At 51.4% G+C, this 22,536-nt stretch overlaps 1 protein-coding gene across 1 annotated transcript; it reads right to left on the bottom strand.

The window, feature by feature from the left end:
- Positions 1-4,425: 4,425 nt before the first annotated feature.
- LOC136635154 (dual specificity protein phosphatase 10-like) lies at positions 4,426-17,826 on the bottom strand. Its single transcript, XM_066610286.1, has 4 exons — positions 17,652-17,826; positions 8,667-9,877; positions 6,432-6,731; positions 4,426-5,209 (listed from the first exon to the last, which is right to left on the bottom strand). Exons 2-4 carry the CDS (start codon positions 9,862-9,864, stop codon positions 4,944-4,946), a joined length of 1,764 nt encoding a protein of 587 aa, XP_066466383.1. The 5' UTR covers positions 9,865-9,877; positions 17,652-17,826; the 3' UTR covers positions 4,426-4,943.
- Positions 17,827-22,536: the final 4,710 nt, after the last annotated feature.

The following is a 22,536-nucleotide window of genomic DNA, read 5'->3' on the forward strand; positions in this document are numbered from 1 at the left end:
AGGTTTCTTTTTCGTTTCTCCTCTCACCCCCCTGCGTTCAGCAATAATGTACAGTGAGGCTACCATCCTTGCCCCATGGCTAAAGACCCCACTTTGTGTCCTGCTGGGTATCGGTCGCAGGGACCACGAAACCTACACAGGGTTGAGTTGTACACACATACAATAAATTATTTTTATGATATTTGTCTGTAGTGCTTCTTGGGAGGACGGGGCAGTCCCTCCTTGTCTGGTTAGGATGCTAACCAAATTTGCCAGCTTAAAAAGGGCAGTTGGCACCAACTGCATGTCAGACATTGGTTTCCAGGGGCAAAAAGATAACCAAACAGGACTTGCAAGGGATAAGTAGAATTTGTGGGCTTGTTGGGCTCCATCATATCCTCCTGGTAAGTCTCCTCTAGAGTATTGACTCAGTGCTTTGCATTCAGAAGGTCCCAGTTTCAATGCCTGGCAGCATCTCCTGCTTGGGGCGGGAAAGACCTCTTGTCTGAAACCCTGTAGAGCTGTGGCAGCTCAGTGCTCCACAGTGTTGTGCTATATAGCCCCAGAATTTCTCAGACTGTGGGTCTGGACCCACTTGGTAGGTCATGACCCAATTTCTGGTGTGTGCCACAGAACCTCCAATGAAAACATGGGTGATGGAAAGATTAGATCAAGTCTTGAGGCTGTTCAAAAATCAGAGCTGCCAGCTCTCCTGCAAACAGCTGGGCTACTGTCATTTGCAAGGAGATGAACTCTGCAGACTGCCAGCTTGTGTCAATTCAAGGAGATAAATGCTGGAGTGTCTTTTTCTGGTGTTTCCCCCCTGCTTTTTCATGCCACGACCCCAATAAATAAAGTTTGAGACTGGAGCCCCAACACTGATCCAACCCACCCCCCTGGGCCCTAATCCAGTCACCCTTGCCCCATTTTTCTGATTAGGTTAGGGGCAGAAAGAGGGAAAAGGTTACCATATGGTGGACTTTGAAAGATTGCTGTGATCTATCAAAAGGGACTGACACCCCATTGGCGTCCCAATCCACAGGTTGAGGAACACTCTATCATTTTAAAAAGTGGGTCCTGGTGCTAAAATGTTTGAGAACCCCTCATATAGCCCAAAGGTCTGAATTCTGAAGTCAGACCCTTGGTCTTTATCAGTGGCAGCTTCATGCAAGTCATTTGAAGATGAGGAGCTAATAGCAAAGCCAAGCCTGAGCGCAGCAAGAGCCCAGATTTTGAATGCTGTTTAGGAGTACAGATTAAAAAATGCTAGTGGGAGGTGCTGGAGTCCCCTTGCTGTACAGACCTTCCCTTTCCTTCAGGTCCTGCTGCCTGCCTGTTGGAGAATCACAAGTGCTCATGTGCTGCTCGTAAATTATTTCAACCAGGGCTGTCATTTGCATTGATCGAAAGTTGCCTCAATTAACTACAACAGCAGACCTGACCTTGCCTGCCTTAAGAGCAGAGGTGTTTGTTTCTAGTGAGGATGAGCGAGAATTACAGCCTGCGCCTTACTAAACACAATGGCTTGGTTCGGAGTAAAATAACATAGTTTTCAAACACCTCTAGTTATCAGTACTTAACAAAAAGGCTGATGGGAGGCAACATCTAAGAGGTCTTCTAAGACAGTGTTGGTGGAGACATTCCCTTGACGGTGCAGGCAAAAGAATGGGGAATGCCTCTACCAACACAGAAGGGATTCCCCTTCTGCCTGGCCTGTAGCAGGGAATGCCTCTCCTTTGCCACTGCAGGCTTCGACACTCCTGCACCCATCCTCTCCAAAGCCAGGAGCCTGTGCCCACGTGCAAATTTAATAGGTAATTGCACAACTAAACCTCATGTGATTTGTTTGGCATGCGATTTAAGACTGACAGATCTACTGTACTAGGAGTTTCAGGAGTTGACGTGGGGAGGGAGAATGATGTAAGCAAACATAATTGCTGCCTGTTCTGGGGCAGGTGTTCCACCCCACAGGTGCAGTTCCTGCAGCCTCCCTTGCATGTATTGGGCAACCCCCTGAAGTAGTCACAGTGCGGGTTTGGAATCAGACACTCAGCCAGGGCAAGTTAAAATTAATCTGCAGGCAACCACTTAAGGAAGTTTTATGAAACACCAGGTGGTTCTTTCGCGGGTGTGTGTGTGTGTGTGTGTGTGTGTGTGAGAGAGAGAGAGAGAGAAATTGAGTAGAGCCAGGCTGGTGCACCTTCCTGAGGACTAGGAACTTGCAGTTTTGTTGGTTCCAGTTGCAGTTGAACTGCTTCAAGAGGAGAAGCACCAGGATCTGAGCAGTATAGGAGACACTGGCCAAAAATCTCAATCTCCTTCCCCATTCTCAAGACAGAATGATCAAGAGGTGTTACAAAAAGAGAAAGATCACGTTTAATAAATTACAGTGGGGGCCTGATCATTCGGCCCAATAAATAACAAAGACAAGATCCAAAGAGAAATGGCAGAAAGGGAGAGGAAACCCTGTAATCTCTGATCACAGAGGCTTCCAACCCAGCTGTTGGGGTCAGGGGTGTTGTTTTAACCACAAAGCACTTGAAAGGGAGAGACTACAGGAGAACACAGGTGTCATCCCTCAATTTCATTATGCACTTAAGATGCCACCACATAGCTGCAGTGCAAGGCAGTGGACAGATGGGGGAGAAGCAAGGCAAATTAGGGTAAAAGTAGCCCCCTCTCTGAAGCTAGCGTGGAACAGCAGCACGTCAACCACGTTTTATTCAAAACAGGAAATTTCACTCGGTTCAAAATATTTGGGCTGAATGCAGCCCTCTTGCTTGAGGTGCTGCTTTTTCCAAGGCCAACCGTTGGAACAAAATTGGAGGTGGAAGACCAGCTTTGAGGGTCAAGGTTATCTCCAGCGTTCAGAGAAGAGCACACTGGTACACCATCCCTAGGAGGGAATCTGTGTCGATTTAGGGGAAAAAAAGAAGCATCTTTGTAATATTTGGGGCTCTGATGCTTGTCAGACGTGGCCCCTGATTAATCAGGGGGCACGTCCAGATCCAGGTCACCTTATCACTGGTGCTTTATACATGTTTTTCTCATCCTTACACTGACTCCAGTGCAGTCACTCTGCAGGGGAAGGCAGTGGAGTTTTGGGGGCTCAAAGGCTACCTTACTGAGGGCCCAATCCTATCCCAATTTCCATTGCCAGTACAGCAGTGCCAGAGGGGCGTGTGCTGCATCCTTTGGTGGAGAGGCAGTCACAGAGGCCTCTGCAAGGTGGCTGCATTGCGGCTGGAAAGTTGGATAGGATCGGGCCCTGAATCACCTGTCCTGGGGCAGACTGCCCCTTTTCCAGCACAGGGTTGGCTAGAGCGACAGCAAAGTTGAGTTCCGGGGAGCCTTAGAGATAGGAGGAATTATAACTCCTGTATTTGACAAAGTATGTCTAAATATATCTACGTGGGAACATGGCAGCTGTGCTCAGCCGATACTACCACTTTTTATGGGAACACCCTCACCCCAAGATATGCCGTCACAATTTCTGTTGGTTGATTATTTTGCATTTTCAATAAGCTCATCAGGGAAGCGGGGAGTGGGAAGAGTGAAGGGATGTCCCCTCCCTACAACCCGGCCCCTCCCCACCCTTAAAAGCTCCATTTGTCCTTGCCACAGGTCCTTGCTGGTGCTGGGTCCAAATCCCTCAAGGAGAAAGTTCGGGAAGGGATGGAAGACCATTGTGACGAGGGAACCCACCAACATGCAAAAAGCCCCCAGCCCAGCTAGCTCTCCTTTGGGAGGTAGGGGCAAGAGAGAGGAACACCTAAAAGCCACCAACTTACATAAAATATATATGGTATATACATATTGCATCTTGAGAGACTTAATTTTCCAGTTTTTTTGACCCAGGAAATCTAAAATCAACTGCAGAGGGGAACATTTTTTTCCTTTTGAACAGAGAATCAAGGATGATTGCTCCTCCCCTCCATCTTAAAGAACCTCTGGCACCCCTGCTCCGCTGTCTGGAAAAAAAAAAGTCAAAAACAAAACTCCCTTAAAGAAAGACAAGTCCCATTTCATTGTATTACCCTGAGAAGAGGGGCAGGGAAGAAGGGAGCGACTATGCTACATGTGGGGGGGGGGAGAAAAACTCCTTTCCCACCACCCGCTACCGCCCCTTCTTTGTTCCCCCAATATTATAGTAAGGATCTATACACACAGGTTGGTGGTTTCGGTAAACTGAGGCTAAGAAGGAGGGTAGTCCCAATGAATAATAGAGGTGGGAGGAAAGCAGGGGGTTTCCTTTCAAGAAAAGGAGGGGGAGAGGCATTGTAAATTGCCTCCTTAGCCCCCTCCCCACATCTTTCCATCCTGAAAAGATTCTGTGATCCTGAGTATTTAAAAACTGATAATTGTGGAGGAGAGAGGGAAGGATGTCTCACCCCCCCAGTGCTCCCTGCAGAACCCCCCCCATTTTACACTCCCGCCACACATGTACACACTCTGTTGGGACAACCTCCCGCCCCGAGTCCTTTCTCCACAGTGCAGAAAGACCAGTGAACGCAGCATCTGGATCCGAAAGGGGGACAGGGCAACCCCCCAAATCGACACACGCGCCAACACTCCCCACCCCAATAAATTAAACCCCACAAGATCACACGCACACACAGGCTCAAGCCCACCCACACCCCTGTCCCACACTTGACGCCAGGTTTAAAAAAAGTGTTGAGAAGCCAACGTTGTCGGTAGAAACAAGATGCCCCCTGCCCCAAATCCAGAGGGCAGCGACACCTCTAAAACCAGGGCTCGGCAGCTGCTGACGGTCCAGCGGTGCTTGAGTCGGTGCAAAATCCCCCCAGTCCCTGTTCGCTGTCTGTGTTGCCTTTAGCAGCCTTGCCGTCAAGTCTCATAGAGTCCCTCGGTCCCTTATTGCACGCCCTCCCTCCCACCCTTTCCCCAGCCCTGAGATCCACAGAGGTCGGCATCCTCTGCATGGGGTCAGCCCAAAATCTTGCTCACACCTCCGTCTCCACTCCAGCCAGCTTGGGTGTAAGAATGCGGGGCGTGACTCCGGCATTGAGGTCCGTCTCGAACTCCAGCAGTTGGCCCATGAAGTTGAGGTTGGGGGAGATGATGGGCCGCCGGCCCTTCACATACTTGTAGGCGTCGCCCATGGTCATGAGCGTGTGCTTCATCAAGTAGGCGATGACGATGGTGGCAGAACGGGACACTCCGGCCTGGCAGTGGATGAGGACCCCTTTGCCGCTCTGGTGTGCCTCCTCTGGAGCCAGAGGAAAGACAAAGCAGCATTAACAGGCGCAAGAACAAGCAGAAGTGGACCCCACCCAGATTGATGTCCATCTTGTCAAAGATGGTCTCCTAGGGCTAGCTAATGTTCAGCTGCAGACAAGCCTGGAGGTTGGAGCTACAAAACAGTGTTTCTCAAACCCAGTATGTGGGTCACGAGACAATTTCAGGCAGGTTCCCATTCATTCCAATGTGCATTTTATTTTTTATCTATTAGACTTGATGCTACCATGGTCTGTGACTGCATTTGGGAACATGTGATAGATCTGTCTTTTGACAGGCTACCATGTATACGTTTTTAACAATGGGCACAATCCTAACCAGGCCTACTCAGAAGAAAGTCCTATTTTGTTCAATGGGGCTTACTCTCAGGAAAGTGTGGTTAGGATTGCAGCCAATGATAGTCAATGGGGTTTTCTCCCAAGTAAGTGTGGATAGGACTGCAGCCTTTGGGATGTTTGGGGAATGTTTTTTGAACAGATCAGCAACAACTTGTAAGGGTTAGGAGAGTTCTTTCTTTTAAATAAATTTTTAAACTTTGACTTACTGTAAACTTTACTTAATTGATGTGGTTTGATTTTGTCCTATATGGGTGTTAAAAATTTTCCTGTTTGATGATGTCACTTCTAGCCATGACATCACTTCCAGCGGGCCCCAACAGATTGTCATTCTAAAAAGTGCTAAAAAGTTTGAGAACCACTGGTCTAACTCAGACATTTCCTGGTAAGCCTGGATGACTTCCTGTCAGTTCAGAAATGGGCCCAGCTGCTTATTTTGGACACTTTTGGGGATGAGGTGAGAACAACTCAGTCTGCCCATATGGGAAATGGCCACATGACTCTGCCTTATACATCAGTCATCTAGCTCAGTATTGCCCTGCAGATCTTGCTGTCGTATTACATCTACAAGGCATGGCTATTTCACCTTCCCTAAGGGCTCCATCAGCCATCCAAAGATGCTCTCAATAAACCTGTGACGCTGCCAAACTGAGTCAGACCCTTGGGCCATATCTCTTAGCTTTGTCAAGCACTAACTGGCAACAGCTCTCGGGAGGGGGGGGGGTTCCAGGCTCTTGCCTCTGGAGACACTGCCAGAGCTTGAATCTGGGACCTGCATGCAAAAGGGGGATCTACTACTGAGCACCTTTCACGCTAGAATCAAAAGACATGGATATCGCCTTCCCAAATGGACCCTACCAATGAACTCAAAGGCCTCCTCGAAGTACTGCCGCAGGTCCTGGCGGTTGTTGTCAGTGGCGGGCAGGCGTTTGTAGCGGAGGCGCCCGCTGTCAGCGTGGTAGAGGGGCAGGTGGGTGGTGACATTGAGGACGTGGCCCACATTGAGACTCAACATCCTCTCCAGGTCTTGAGCGTCCCTTTCGTTTCCCAGGAAGAGGAAGGGCAAGATTGGGCTTAGCTCAGCGTTCTCCAGGTCTGGGGTGAGCGGCGGCCCCAAGTCGTCCAGGCCCTCACTGACCTCTGGCGCAGTCAGACTGCCTGAAGCCAAAGCACAGAGCAAAGGGGGAAAGGATGAGTCCAAGATGGAGCACTGCTGCAATTTAACCTTAACTCCTCCCGAGTCGAGTCCACCTCCAATCACTTCCACTTCTGCCTTCTTTGTTTCGACAACCCACACAGCCAGTGGGATGAAGCCACTGGGATGTCTCAAGCATGTCCCTCTTTTAACCCATGAAATGTTGATGCATTGGAGCATCTGTGCACAATGCACTGCCAAAGGGTCTGGTGCAACCCCGAAGTTCCTCCACTTGGGGGTCAAGACTGTTGTTTATCCTTTTGAACCCTGAAGGAAACACTCTCCATCTAATGACTGGGAAAGGAGTGCCCCTTATCCGGAACTCTGAAAACTAGAACTTTTTTGAGAGTTGACATGATATAACATGACCCTGGGCCGGTGTGCCCACCAAATGCCCCAGGAAGCACACAAGACAGCAAGAGACCTGCATCCTGGTGCCCTCCCTTGCCTCTGGCATTCTGACATAGACTATATGTATAAGGTATATGTGAAACATAAATGAATTTTGTGTTCAGACTTGAGTCTCATCCCTAAGACATCTCATTATGTATATGCAAATATTCCAAAATCCAGAAAAATCCTAAATCTGGAACACTTCTGATTCCAAGTATTCCTGATAAATGGCACTCTACCTTTATATGTTTTCAGGAGCTGTGGGGGGGGGGGGTTCGTTCCTTCCCCCTCCCTGCCACATCAGCTACATAATATGTCCCAATTAACCTTCCATAACTCTGATTCCTCAAGTGGGGTGGGAAGGGAAGGGGGGGAGGCTTGGGGGGAAGGTTGCCACAAGTGTGAAAGAAGGTCAGAGGGATGATGTCATGTTACCAGCTGGACGGAGTTCATGCTGGTTCAAGCGGGTCTGAGCAGGTGCAGAAAAAGGGGGAGGGGAGGCCTGAATTCAGCTCATCTCCCCTTTCTCCCCTCCCCATTCTTGCCATCTGGCCCATCCAGCTGGGATGAGGTCACCAAAGGAAAGGGGATGAAATTTTAACCCGATGTCACCTACCCTTTTAGAAACATTTGCTAGCAAGTGAACCTCGCCACATCCACAATCTGCTTTTTACTTCTGCATCTTGCTGCAGGAATGCATGCCTTCCCCCTGCCCTGCCTTGCTGAAATCCCGCCCACGTACCCCCCAAAAGTCCACCCCATTTCAGCTTTCTGTCTCTGGGATGGCCATAGACAGGGTGTGAAGACAGCAGCCCTCCCCTGTTGTTCCTCTTCCAGCAGCTGGTATTCAGGAGGTAGACTGCTCCTGGGCATGGAGGTTCCACCGCTTCAACTCAGCGACAGGACCTGTCCTCGCTGAATGTGTCTGGTCCTTCCTCAAAGGCTGAGCATGTTACCCTTTGCTGCATCTCGCGTAAGGGGGCTGCAAACTGTGGTTCCGTTGAGACACTGCACTAAACTGACAAAGGCCGCAATCCTAGCCAACTTTCCAGCACTGACATAAGGACAATGCAACTCCAAGGTAAGGGAACAAACATTGCCTTCCCTTGAGGAGGTCTCTGGGACTGCCCCCCCCCCAACTGCAGGGTGCAGCACCTGCCCCACTGGCACAGCTATGCCAGTGCTGGAAAGTTGGTTAGGACTGCACCCATATAAAGATTTGTTGCACAATGGTGGCTACTTCTTCCCAGCTCTGCTGTCCAGGCCCCACCAACACTCCTACCAGCCCCTGGTATTTAGAGGTGGACTACTCCTCTACATGGAGGTTCTGTTTAGCCATAAGGCAAGACCTCTCTCCTATGAATGTGCCTCATCCCTCCTCAAAGCCATCACCCACAGCTCATGTGCAAGGCACTCCTGTTCAGATGTGGGGTGACCCCTGGATATGGAATGGGTTTGCTACACAGCTGCTCCCACCAGCAACTCTGCTGGGACCCTCCGCTCACCTCTGCGGCCTGGCCCCTCTTCTGCACCCTTGTGAAGCAGGTCGAGGACCAGATGGAGGTTCTGGGCGGCTTTGGGGGGGCTGGGGGGCTTTGTCTCCACAGCGGCACAGCCGTTTTGCTCCCTGGGCCAGAGGCGCTGCAAGGAGGAATCCCTGCCGTCGCCGGCCCCCCGAGAAGAGATGAAATCCAGCACAGCCAGCTTTCCCTGCTGGAGCCGCCGTCGGCCGGCCGTGTCGGCTGCCCCAAAGTGCATGGCCCCCTGCAGCTGGCTCTTGGTGAACTCCATCAAGTTCCGGCAGTCCAGGATCAGGGGGGAGGTCTGCTGCTGCTGCGCCCGGGACTTGGTCATCTTCTTGGCCAGCTCGTCCGGCCAGATGGTGCGCACGCTGTAGTCATCGTCATCCTCGTCCCCGCCGTAGCAGCTGGGTACCGGGGACCCGCCTGCCCCCTGGGGGTCGTAGGCCACAATGGGGTCGCTGCTGCAGAAGCTGCAGGAGGAGCTGACCGACTTGACCGAGGGGTTGCAGGCCAGGCAGGCCAAGGAGCGGAGAGCGGCCGCCGGAGCGCAGGGCAGGCAGCCCAGCTTCTTGACGGAGGGCGGGCTGCAGCTGGAGCAGGTCAGGGAGCGCAGGCTGGAGCGGCAGGAAAAGCAGCCCAGGGAGCGCAAGCCGGGCTTGGGGGCGGCCTCGTCGCAACGCATCAGCCGCCAGCACCCCCGGCAGCCACATTTCAGCGGGTGCATGGCGCTGCTGGGGCTGGAGAGGCAGGAGGAGCTGGCAGAGGTGTCCAACACAGGCCGGGAGTTCTCCTTGAAGGACCGCTTCTTCAGCTTGGGCTGAGGCAGGAAGACCTTCAGCTGGGGGCCCCCCAGCCCCTTCTTCTCCCCCTGCTTCAGATCCAGTTGCAGGGAGAGATTCCTCTCTGGCCCCCGGCCCTGCGCGCCCCCCACCGTCACCTTGATGTCGATGGTGTGGGAGTGGTTGGGCTGGAGGACCGCCTTGCGCGGCTCTTCACAGGTGCCCTTTGGGGCCAAAGGGGCCTGGCCGGGTGGCTTGCAGGCTGGAGGCTGTGGCGGAAGTGGCTGGTGCTTCTCGACGCTGATGCCACCGTTGTGGGTGAAGCTGTGGTTCAGGCGCAGGGCCAAGGTCTTGGGTCTCTGCAGCACGCCGATCCGTTCTTCCAGGGGCGAGGGAGGCATTGGGAAAGGTGAGCTGCAGGTTGGGGAAGAGAGACGTCAAAACAGCCTGCAAGGAGAGGCTTTCCAAGGTTTTAGGTTAACAGGATCCCACCGTTGCCACCACTGACAGTCGCCATGGACAAGCATGGGCAACCTGACTCAGCCGGGGCTCTGCTCTGCCCCTCCTTCCCCAAACCGTGCCAGGTAGCTGCCCCATCACGTCAGTATGCCACTGCCCCAGCCGTCCCCACTTCTGGAGAAGCAGTGCCAGGTGGTCAGCACAGTCAGTGGATTTGCAAGGCCCTGGCACAGAACTGAAACCGCCGGGCTCTGCATTAACCCCATCTAGGCCGCATACAGTTATAACAGCATCACGTTTGCCCATCTATTGCATTGGTCCTCACATAACAACAAAGCAAGGCCACTGCTCCATGCCCATTTTACAGGCCGGCAAACTGAGGCTGAGAGACTGCGACTCCACGGTGGGCCAAAGGAGAAAAGGAATGAAGCGTAGCGTTTGACTAGGCTGCGCTAGCTCTTCTGTGAGCTGCCAAGGGATTTGCAATCCTGTACACACTCACCTGGGAGTAAGTCCCACAGAGCTCTACTCCTGAGTAGACAGGCCTAGGCTTGCAGGGTTAGTTCTATGTGCTCACACCTCTTTCCACAGAAGCGATTTGCCTTCTCTTCTTTGTGATAAAGGAGCTGTCCTTTTTTATTTGCGCGGAAAAACCCAGATCAACATGCAATCGGGAATGTTTAGCTCAAATCCTTATCCCCCCCCCCTTGAAAAAACATTCTGAGTTGTAATTGGGTCACCCTGAGCCCTGCCGCTCTGTGACGGAAGACAAACATGTTTGGGGTTTTTTTTTCTCAGATCTTGACAGCATGTCAAGCCATAGCCTTGCTGGAGGAGGGAGAGGGGGGGGGGTTTGGGATCGACCTCCTTTTTTCCTCCCCAGTCCCCCCCCCAGCTTTCTTGATGCATTTTCTCTGCCTCCTCCCCCTGCTAAGAAAGCCAGCCCTGTTATCAAGCCACACACAGCCCTTCTCCACATTTACCCTGCAGGGCTCTGGAAATAAATTCAAAGGCTCCTGTTCCCTCCCCAGCTATGTGCCAAGGAGAGATTAAAGATGGAAGCCAAATCTCTTCCCCATCCACACCTCCCCAAAGCAAGAGGTGTGGGTGTTGGAGGGGGATCAATGCTCATCGACACTCTGGTTTTTGCACTATTGGTGGGCGGAGAGGTGCACAAAGAGTGCCTGAAAGGTGCAAGAACACCTATGGCAGAAACCGCCACGAAGCCACAGTAGGGGGGTCAGTCTAGCTGAAAACCCCCCAACCGTTTGTCTTTTGGGGAAGGAGATGGAAGGCACGGGAAGGAGGGCAAGTGTGCCCCACAAACAGCCTGCCCAGGTGGTCTGGATCAGAAAAATAGGGCATGCCATGCAGATTCAGTCCTCCGGAGGGGAATGTGGATATGCCAGACCCCGGTTCATCCCCACCCCAGCCCCAGCCCCACCCTGCCCCGTTGATTTCCAGAGGGTGCAAGAAGGAGGACAGAAGACAGCTATCAAAACACAATTTTGCCATTCGAAAGCCACCTTTGTGCTTGGCCAAACACTTCTTTACTGATCAGCCTATTCCAGGACAAAGGTCCTGGGCAGGGGGAGATCTATCTCTCCTGCCCCACAGCTGTACTTCGTGGCAGAGAGTCCTCTCCCCAATCTCTCCATCCACCCCCTGTCATCCCCACTCTGCCCAAAGCTCAGGCTGCCCTGCCTCACCCATTTCCCCCCAACGACCACCACCGGGGCTCCAAGCCCTTCCCTTTGCCAGCTCCCTGGGACAATTGAGTCCTCTTCCTCACACATATCTTGGGTTGCAGAGAGCAAGTCTTCTTCCTACAAGTCTCCAACCCTCCTTCTCTGGTAACCCCATTCTTTCACCTGCCACCCCATGTATCTGCTGGTACTGCTCTGGCTATCTCCCTGCCCCACATCTCCACCCCTCTCCCATTTCCTCCTTGGCTAAGTCTCTAAGGTGGTGTGGACTTGAGCTCTTGGCTCTCTGTCTCCTTCCCCCTCCCCCGTTAATCTCCAGCCCTGCCCATACACTCGCCCAGTTCCTTCTCCCCAGTGGATCTGGGGAGCAGCTCCTGCATGTGACGTTAACATGGGGAGACAGTGCTGTTTACTTCCATCAACTATACGCTGCAAGCAAGGGGGGAGAGAGAAATCAGGAACAACAGCAACCACAGTGTTGGGGGGGGAGCTCCTAGCCCCTCCTCAATAGGAAACACCACCACAACCACCACACCAACACCATCTCGATCTACCCCAGCTCCTTAGTCAACAGTACAAGGTGAGGGCCACAGCAGGGCCTTCCCACTTCCTGGGTATTCTCACAGACAGCCGGTGTTGCCTAGTGGTTAGAGCTTGGGATTAGGCGTACGGCCTGCTTAGGCTTGAAGCCAGCTGGGTGAGCAGGTGACACACTCTCAGCGGTCCGGTTCACCTTGCAGGGAGGTTATGAGAATATAGGAGAGGGAGAACTTCACAGTTCTGCCCTGAATTCCTTGGAGGAAGGCTGGGATGGAAATAATCATATCCCAGGACTTCTCCTCCACATCCCTGATCTTGTCTGATCTTGGAAGCTAAGCAGGGTCGGGCCTGGTTAGTACTTGGATGGGAGACCGCCTGGGAATACCGGGTGCTGTAGGCTTATACCATGATCTCGGAAGCTAAGCAGGGTCAGGCCTGGTTAGTACTTGGATGGGAGACCGCCTGGGAATACCGGGTGCTGTAGGCTTATATCATGATCTGGGAAGCTAAGCAGGGTCAGGCCTGGTTAGTACTTGGATGGGAGACCGCCTGGGAATACCGGGTGCTGTAGGCTTATATCATGATCTGGGAAGCTAAGCAGGGTCAGGCCTGGTTAGTACTTGGATGGGAGACCGCCTGGGAATACCGGGTGCTGTAGGCTTATACCATGATCTCGGAAGCTAAGCAGGGTCGGGCCTGGTTAGTACTTGGATGGGAGACCGCCTGGGAATACCGGGTGCTGTAGGCTTATACCATGATCTCGGAAGCTAAGCAGGGTCGGGCCTGGTTAGTACTTGGATGGGAGACCGCCTGGGAATACCGGGTGCTGCAGGCTTATACCATAGTCTTTCGAGACTGAAGGTTGCCAACCATTTGACCACTTAACTTTCATTTACAAACAAATCAAGTTTCTAGTCCTTTGACTTTTGGAAGTATATGTAGGTGGTATTCTACTCAGTTGCTCACTAAGAAACAAAACAATTACTAGTTTTTTAGTTTTCATTTTAAAACATATCAGGTTTCTAGTCCTCTGACTTTTGGAAATATAAGCAGGCCCATGCAGGTAGTGATCTTATCAACTGCTCACTAAAGAGCAACATAATTAAAAAAAACACAACCCACAAATATTTGAGGCTGCCTATATTTCTGTCCAGACCGTTCTGACAAATTCCCCCATCCCTCACCACGACCGTCTCGGCTAGAGGGTTGACACCCCCTTTTGTTGAGCTGCTGTCTCTGTTACTACATCTCTGAAGGCAGACTTCCTCCCGTGTAACTGTTATATAACATAATATATACTCATTTGCAAGCATTTATTCATGTTGTCTTATTGAGAGGGCTATTATTATTATTACATTGCTTTCCAACCAAAAAAGTAGTTCAAAAAGCAGTGTACATAGCAGAATAAATCAATAAATGGTTCTCCAAAGGGCTCACAATCTAAGAGCCCAATCCCAAGCATATCTACTCAGAAGTAAGTTCCATTATAGTCAATGCCACTTACTCCCAAGTAAGCATGGACAGAATTGCAGGTTAAAATAATCTCCATAATTCTTATGCGATTATGATCCCCATATTGCAGACGGGGAAGACGGAAGGTGAGAGGGAGCAACTTGTCTAAAGTCATGTAATGACAGAGGGGGCTTCCTGGCTCCTTGCTCAGACTCTCACAGTCACATTCCTATGTGCATATACTTAGAAGGAAGTCCCATTTAATTCAAAAGAACGTCCTCCCAGGTAAGGGTGTTTAGGATTGCAGCAGATGCCACTATATGCACCAGCATCTCTCATCCCTAAATATAGACATGATAGAGGTCTCTCCTTCCAAGTGTGCCATAGATCAAATCAATAACAACTTTCCTTACCCCAGCTTGGAACTGTCCACTAGCCTGACTCCTAAACCTCCTGAGATCTGAGCACAGGCAGATGGGAGAGTTTTAAGCACTAGCTCTCCCTTCTGGACTTCAAAGTAACAAAACATCTGTAGACAAACTGTACCTTCTGCTCCACCACCTTGCCCAGCAATGGGTGCTCCCTCCACCCAAAATAAATTGCTGTTCTGATGCTTCAAATCCTATTTTCCCCACTCTCAATGTGTAACTTGAAAGCTCCTCTGGGCAGGGACCTAACCTTTTCTTTTATTTGCCAGGGAGATTTTATAAAGTGCCTTCCACATCACAGAGGTTGCAAGCAACTATTGCTCGAAGGTTGCAAGCAACTATAAGTAACTTCATGGCTCGTGAATGCCTTGCTCTCACACATGCATGCGTTTCCACTACCATACACCCTTGCGCAAAATGTGTGCACATTTTCACAATTGCAAGCATTTGTGCCCGTCCAACACTCACCCAGAGACGCGCACTGTTGCCCCGCAGCCGCCTCACTTCCCTTTGGGCTCTCGCTCGGCTCTTTCCTTCCCCAAGTGCTGTGGTGTGATGTCTCCAAAAATACCGTCCTGAGCTCATAGCCTGGCAGCGCCCAAGGAGGGCATCTGTCTGCTCAGGTTTCAGCCCATGAGCTCACCACTTGGCCCCAGACGTGCTGTGTTGGTGGGGCAGGACAGCATTGGCGCATGGGGGAGAAAGCGAAAGGCCAAAGGGGATTTCCACAGGCCTTGGGCTTGTGGGCACATCTTCAGGGTGAGTCAAGGGCTCTTTGAACATTCCTAATATGCCCTGTGTCCAGCAAGGAAAGGCTACAACTGTGGGAATTTTAGTTGAGAACAAAAGCCAACAGGGGAAGGGACAAAAGGAGATGTTTATAAAACAACATGTGATGTGAGAAGCACATGATGTGGTTCCACCCCCCCGCCCCTTGCAATATAACAATTTGGGTCATCCAACAAAACGGGTTTGCCAGGAGATTTGGGACATGCTAAAGGAAGTGTTTTCCCCGCCCATCGTTAATCTGTGGGACTCGCTGCCACACAGGATTAGACGCATTCCTGGAGAACAAGTCTCTCCATAGCTGCTGGCATTGACAGCCACATAGAACCTCCAGGATCAGCGGCAGTCTATATTGGAATATCAGCTGCTGTGGAGCAAGGACAAAAGAGGGTTATTACTTTTGGGCTTCCCAGGGAGGACCAGTTGCTGAACTTAGGCCTGATCCAGCAGGGCTCTTCTTATATATGAAAGGGTGTTTCAGTGGCAGAGAGGGTGGTCTTTCCCTTTCCCAAGTACCCCAAAACAGGCTCCTGTGTGAAATGTGAAGACACCCACCTCTCCATTCACACATCCGTTCTGCCAGCAGCGTAACACATGACCCAGCACATGACCCAGCGTAACCCCCACCCAGCACAAAAACCCATGCATGTGTTACATTTCAACCCTGCATTTGCATCTGATAGTGTGATTGTTCTGCCTCTGCTGAGAGCTGCATTCAGACACACACATGTAACCCTTATTTCTTGAAGACTGGACATCAAGCACATTTGTATTGTGCTTTCTGAGCGTGCAATTGGCTTGGGGCCGCTCTGGGCCACACTGTAAGGTACCTAAGTATTATTCTCCCCATCTTGCAGATGGGGAAGACTGAGGCTGAGAGAAAGGGGCTTCCCTTAGGTTGGCTAGGGTGGGTCACGGCAGAGCTAAGACTGAAACCAAGGAAGTTCCAATTCAGTCTCTTAGCCACAACAATCCACCAGCCCTCAACGGGACCGGCTCTCTTGACAACAAGCGACACTCCAGGTGAGGCAAAGCCAGAGTTACACCAAGTGAATGCTGTACATTTGGACAAACAAGACACCCTCAGGTGCTTACATGTGGGTGAACAGGGCCCTGAGAGCCAATTCACTAGGAGCCCGGATGTTATTTCATCCGGGAACAACAAGGAAATGAGTGGCAAATTTTGCAGCGTAGGCCTGGATCCAAGCACCCTGAGATGCCTGGGGCTTGCTCCTTATTCCCAAGTAACTCTTTGGTCTACTGCTATTGCTGGTCTATAACGTTTAAATAAATCACTTGCAGCACAAGCTGAGTCATGTCTACTCAGAAGTAAGCCCTGCTGTGTGAAACGGGGCTGACTCTCAGGAAACTGCCTGATCGGTAATCTGTTTACAGGACAGATAGTTAGAGCATCATCCATCTGATGATGAGATTCTTGTTTATTTCCTGCATTGGTCAGCACCCTTGTGTATGTACACAAAAGGATTCGCAGGCCACGTGTGGCAACTCTGAAGGGCCACATAATCCTTCTTCCTGAGCTCTGTGTTCTTTGCTGGGGACAATGTTCCAGGCAAGCATTTAAGGAGATTGTCCACGGCAGGAATGAGGCTAATAAACTGGGGAGGTGCGAATGGATTCCATCACATCTAGTATCCTGTTCCTGACAAGGATCAGCCAGACACTAGTGGCCCAAACTACATCTTGTGGCAAGCAGTTCCATTACAGCCACATCCATGATCTACCCTTGTAGGCTTTACAACAAGCCTGCCAGGTAGGCTGGGCTTAGAAGCCCATATTGCAGGTATGTGTGTATGTGTGTGGGGAGGAGAAATGAGGCTAAGAGAGGGGAGCACAGGAGACAGGAAGGCCCATATCGCAGAGCAAAGGCTGCCACAGGCATCTGTGGCAGAGGCATGCCTTGGTGATGGGTACTTCCCACTATGCACTCTCCTGTGACATTACCAGGCTCAAGCTTCCTTCCACTGGCTTGATGAGACCTGTGTGACGCAACAGGCTGGCACCTTGCTGGACCCCACAGAGACTCTCACCTTGTGCACACAGCTGGGGCACGCACCTGTCATGACGCACGCAGTTCAAGCCCGCACATCCCTGGCACGGAGCCCCGACTGCCTCTGTGCGGACTGTGCGTGTGAGCCCGTGAACACGTGTGCCCAGGGCTGCCTGTTTTGCTCCTGCCTCTATATAAAGCCCACCCACATCCCCACTGTGGCATCACCACCCCAAAATAGCCCCAAGTGTCACCCTGGCAGTCAGGAGGCGCACCTGGAAGGGGAGAGCTGCCGGCGACCTCTGCTAACCTCTGGGTTGATGCCCACAGAGAGAACCCCAGGCCCACAACAGCACCCCCGCCCTCCCGGCAGCCTGGCATCCCCTCCCCGCTCGCACCTCCTACGCACCCCCAAAGGCTCATTTGGCACAGCAGACAGTGCGGCAGCCGCCGCAAACACCTCCAGAGGAGGAAGCGCGGCCTCTGGGTTTGTCTGCTGGGTGCCCCCCTTGGTTTTTTGCCTTGCTGCTGCTGCAGCCACCCTCCCAGCCCGTGCAAGGACCCTCCCCAGGTGTGCCAACCAGCCACACACCAGTGGGAACCTTGGGGGAGGGGGGTGTCACCCTGGCATGCAGGCACCCTCTGCTCCCCCCAAACCCCTGTGCCCTTCAGGAGGGCAGCGAGCGTGTGCCCCCTTGGAGATGCCCTCCCCCCCGGCCTCCAATGCACCCATGCTGGGGCTGCTTGCCCCCAGGCGCCCTCCCCAGTGCCAGCACCCCGGGGCCCCCCTGCCCACCCCGCAGACTCACCTGCCTTAGACCCTAAGGCTGAGATCCATGAGGCTGGGGTGGGGTCCTGGGGTCTCCCTCTCCTGGGGGGCTTGCTGCAGCCTCACTCGGCACAGCCCCGGGGCAGCATCCCTCCTGCCCCCCCGGGCTCCCCCTTTGTGGCCCTTCCTGCTGCGCTGCTGGGCTGCCCTCCCCCTTCCCGGGCTCCGCGGCGAGAGTCTCTTTTGACGGCAGCAGCCAAAGCTGGAGGGAGCGGAGAGGCTCGGAGGTGACATCATCGGCAGCCAATCGGGCCCGCCCGAGCGCGTGACGCAGGAGGGCGGCAGCCGGAGCGGCTCCATTCATTGTGGTCCAGGAGGGGCCGGAGGAGAAGCCCGGAGGGAGGGGAGGTGGCACCTCTCTCTTGGGACAGCCACTGGGCACCCTTGGTGGGTGCTCTGCGGAGTGGGATGAAGTGGGAACCAGTGAGGACCAGGGAAAGGGACTGATGACCAGCTGAGAGAATGGCAGAGGCTCCACTCCAGATGTATATTGCAAATGTATAGATACATTGTATTGCAGGATGCAGCTGTAGAGCTACAAGTGTAGCCAGGGCCAGAGCCAGAGTCAGGCATTGCCCAACCTGAGACAGCGGTTTGCCCCCCTGGCGCACTGACAGGTCTTTCATGCTTCTCCAGACTTATCCTTTTGTTTTGCGCACCAATATAGATACCCGACATAATGGCCCACCCTGAAAAAATAGCCACCCGCCCACCGCTAGAATTCGGACTACAGGCCTATATGTAGCGAATGTGTGCATTGCAAAATATGGCGCACATCAAGCGCACACAAATATTGCAGACGCAAAGCCGTTACTTGTTTGTTTGATTTTCTCTGTAAACCACTTTGTGAACTTTCTGTTGAAAAGCGGTATATAAATACTCTTTTTGATAATAGTGTATTGCAGTATCCTCAACAACAACAATCTTTATATACCGTTTTTCAATAAAAAGTTCACAAAGCGGTTTACAGAAAATATCAAATATCTAATGGCTCCCTGTCCCAAAAGGGCTCACAATCTAAAAAGATGCAACACCAGCAGACAGCCGCTAGAAAAGACACTGCTGGGGTGAGGTGGGCCAGTTACTCTCCCCTGCTAAATAAAAGAGGAGCACCCACTTGAAAAAGCGCCTCTTAACTAGTTAGCAGGGGTTCCTCCTCCTCCTCTCTCTCTCTGGAGAGAGATACATACATATACATACATCTCACATACACCATCCTGAGCTCCTACTGTCTTCAGGGCTCACATGGGGGAAGTGCACAGAGATTTAAACAGATAGATTTGGAACCAGGGGGTGGTGTCTTGGTTTGGGAGTCGGACCTACACCTGGAAGATTCAGGTTCAAATCCCCTGCTCAGCCATGCAGCTTGCCTGGGTGAGTGACCTTGGGCCAACCGCTATCTGTCAGCCTAATCTACCTCACAGGGTTGTTGTGAGAACAAAAAGGAAGGGAGGAACACCATCCTGAGCCCCTTGCAGGAAGGGTGGTATTTAAAATGTGGAGGGGGAAAAAATAAATGAACATAGGAGAGGCGGGATAGATAGATAGATAGATAGATAGATAGATAGATAGATAGATAGATAGATAGATAGATAGATAGATAGATAATTTCTATGCATATATATTTGTGTGCAGTATACATGGGCTTCCCAAGTTACAGACACCTAAGTCACAGATTGCTGCTTTTGAGCAGCTGTGATAGCAGTGGCTGTTTTGAGCCATATACCTTTCATACAGACCTCTGAAATGGAACCAGCATATATGTAGGGAACTTAGGGCCCAAACCTATGAATGTCTAACTCAGAAATAAGTCTCATTTTTGTAAATGGGACTGACTCCCAAGCAAGTGTGGAGCGGATTGAAGCTTTGGCTGGGTTGGTTTTAAATCAATCTTGAATTGGTCTTAAATCAGTCCCAAATGAAACTGTAAAGCACACACAGAGAAATCCCCGCTTGTGTTTTAACCCCCTTTGTGGTGGTTCTGTTAATTGTGCTTCATAACAACCAGAGGGAGAGATGCATTCATTTCAGAAAGCAGGCCCCACCAAGGGTTGTTAAACCACAACATACAAATGGAACCTCTCTGGGAACAAGGCACTTCTGACTACCAGGTTCTGAACCTCCATGTACAGAAGGACACTACCTCAGAGTTCCAACCAGAGAGGGCTGTTGCCTTCATGCCCTGCTTGTGCACTCCTTGAAAGCATCTGATTGGCCACTGTGGCACAGAAACAAGATGCTGGACTAGATGGGATGTATTAACATGTCCTTAAGTTTTTCTTAAACTGAAGTTCTTGAGGGCTAATCTACACAGGATCCAAAATGGGAAAGGGGGGCAATTGCCCAAGGCCCTACACTTAATAATGGGGTGGCCTTTGAGGCTGCAATTCTATCTGCACTTTCCTGAGAGTAAGCCCCATTGAACACATTAGGACATACTTCTGAGTAGACACACACGGGATTGCAGGATATCGACCTCTTCCCACTCCTTCAATGCCAGTCTTGGTTTTATATGTCAGGACCTATAAAGGGAGGAAGAAGCCAGGTTTGTATATGCGCATAATTGGCGCACATGGTGGGGCCTGATTCTGGAAACTCCACCCCTTTTCCAAAACAAGCTTTATAAAAGAAGTGGGGGAATGACTCCCCCCCTCCAAAAAAACAAACCACTTCAGACGTCCCCACCCCTGCAGGCAAAAGTGTTGAGTACTGAACAAGGGCCTTCTTACAGGGCAAAAGGACTCAGATTGCAGGGGTTTGGAAAAGCACAGAATAAAGGTGTAGGCCAAGTCCTTGGGATGAGTGGATGGGTTGAACTCCAGTGGGTTTGTGCCCTTCCCTTTGGCCTGAATGAGGTAGTGTTGGTGGCCCTTGCAACAGACATCACTGGCTATGTGTGACTCACCAGCCAGGCGCCTCCGAAGCTGGCCACAACAGGATGAGCTCATGAATGCATGTGCTGGTCATTGGAATTCTGTGTGTCATTCCAGGTGTGTGTCATGCAGTTGTCACACCTCCCTTCTCTCCCTGCACTCACCTCCCTGCTGAAGGGTTAACCCTCTCTGCCTTCCTTTGCCAGGTCCATAAGGAGGGCCCTGGCTGGATCCCATCCAAGCATTATCCACAGTGCATGTCTGCTCTGAAGTAAGTCCCCAGTGAGCTTTAGACTGAATTCCAGGTAGGTGTGTATAGGAAGGCAGCTCCCCCCCCCCCAATTCAACATCTTGTTTCTGACAATGGGTAATGAGATCCGTAATGAGATCCAGGAAACTTATAATCTTGTCGGGACTGATATTGGCAGTTACACTGCTGCTGCCCAAGGAGGTTCCATCTTGATGAATTTGCCTCATCCCCTTTTCAAGCCGTTCGAAACCAATGACCAACACCTTGTGGCAAGGAGTTCCACAAAATCAGTGTGGTGTGACACAAAACCACCTGGCGTGACAAAGTCCTCCCCCTCCCTTGTCCTGAATCTACTTGCCTGCTGGTTTCGTTGGGTGCCCCCAAATTTGAGCATTATGAGAGCATGGGCACTTCTTCGGCGCACTCCCATGTGCAAATCTACTTCGAGGTTCAGTGGACCGGGGAGTGTATCTAGGACTGCAGCCTCATTTTACTCTTGCATCTTGATGAAACTTTCATTCAAAAGAGAAACCAACAAAATCTGCTGGTGAAATCATGAGGAGACAAGAGATCACACACGAGGAAGTGGGGAGAGCTCAGTGGGGCATTGGAGGTGCCCCTTTCACCTGCGATGTGTCCCCCTCTGCTCCTCCCTGAGAAAGGAAGAGGGGGATGGTGTGGAAGAAGTGCAGGGGAGAGGAGAGTGGTGGGATAGAGCGACAGATAGATAGAGTGGTGGGATAGACATACTTCCTTTTTCATTCCATCCGCCTCTTCCTTTCTCAGTTCAAGTAGTGGAGTAGTGGACGTGAGTGAGCAGCAGACAGAGCTGGGTTTGCTCTGGGAAACCACTGCTTGAAGCAACCCCCCTCAATCAGCCTCACAGAGGAACTGTTCCCCCCCCCCCCAGCATGATCTAGCAATCTAGCCTTGCTTGCAATCCTCAGCAACTCCAGGTAGAGCAGAGGGGAAAAGCCTTTCTGAGGTGTTGGAGAACTGCTGTGAGTCAGTGATGACAACAATGAGATAAACAGATAATGATCTGAGTCAGTGGAAGGCGGCTTCTGATCAAGGAAGCTTCCATCTTCCGGGCCACTGCAGAGAAGGCCTTGCTATGTTTGAAAACCAGATTTGGCATCTACAAAGGCCACAAACTGCAGCCTCCTTCTGCTTTTGGCAGACTGTGGAACTCCAACAAGCAGGATCCAAAACTTTCAAGGCCTTGTATATACACCCCTCCCCACCCCAAGCAGAGAACAGGTTCAATGCATGGTTAGGCTTTTGGGGGAGGTGCTGCAGTTCAGTAGGAGACCACTGGTTATGCCTGCAGAAGGTCCAGGTGAGATCTGGAAGAACTGCTGCGGATCAGTGCGTATTGAGCTAGACGACCTGAGAACCTGACTCAGTTGGCAACAGCTTCACATTTCTAGTAGAAAGTGCTTTTCGGGGGAGATTCTGCATACTCTGTGCAGGGAACACCATCCTCCTGCCCCCCTTTAAGGTAGCCAACACTCCCCAGTTGTTACTGCTTCTTAAGACTTGTTCTATCCATCTCTTTTCCACTGTGATTATGCTGACCGCATGTCAGTGGCAAAGCTCACCAAGTTGCTGCCCGGTGCAAAAAAATTCTGTAGCCCCCCTCCTGGCAATGACATCAAATCTAATTAATCACATTGGGTCTTTTTATTTGTTAAAGCGAGTGAGAAATGTTAGCTAATATTTTAAAATAGCCAAGTACTTAT

This window comes from Tiliqua scincoides, chromosome 15 (assembly GCF_035046505.1).
Source record: "Tiliqua scincoides isolate rTilSci1 chromosome 15, rTilSci1.hap2, whole genome shotgun sequence".
Taxonomy (NCBI): Eukaryota; Metazoa; Chordata; class Lepidosauria; order Squamata; family Scincidae; genus Tiliqua; species Tiliqua scincoides.

Bases quoted from the DNA above. Each gene is read 5' to 3' on its own strand.
- LOC136635154 (XM_066610286.1), bottom strand. From the start codon at position 9,864: ATGCCTCCCTCGCCCCTGGAAGAACGGATCGGCGTGCTGCAGAGACCC. The intron at 6,732-8,666 runs GTGAGCGGAGGG...CTTTGGCTTCAG, and splicing joins AGAGGGGCCAGGCCGCAGAG to GCAGTCTGACTGCGCCAGAG. The intron at 5,210-6,431 runs GTAGGGTCCATT...CTCTGGCTCCAG, and splicing joins GGAGGCCTTTGAGTTCATTG to AGGAGGCACACCAGAGCGGC.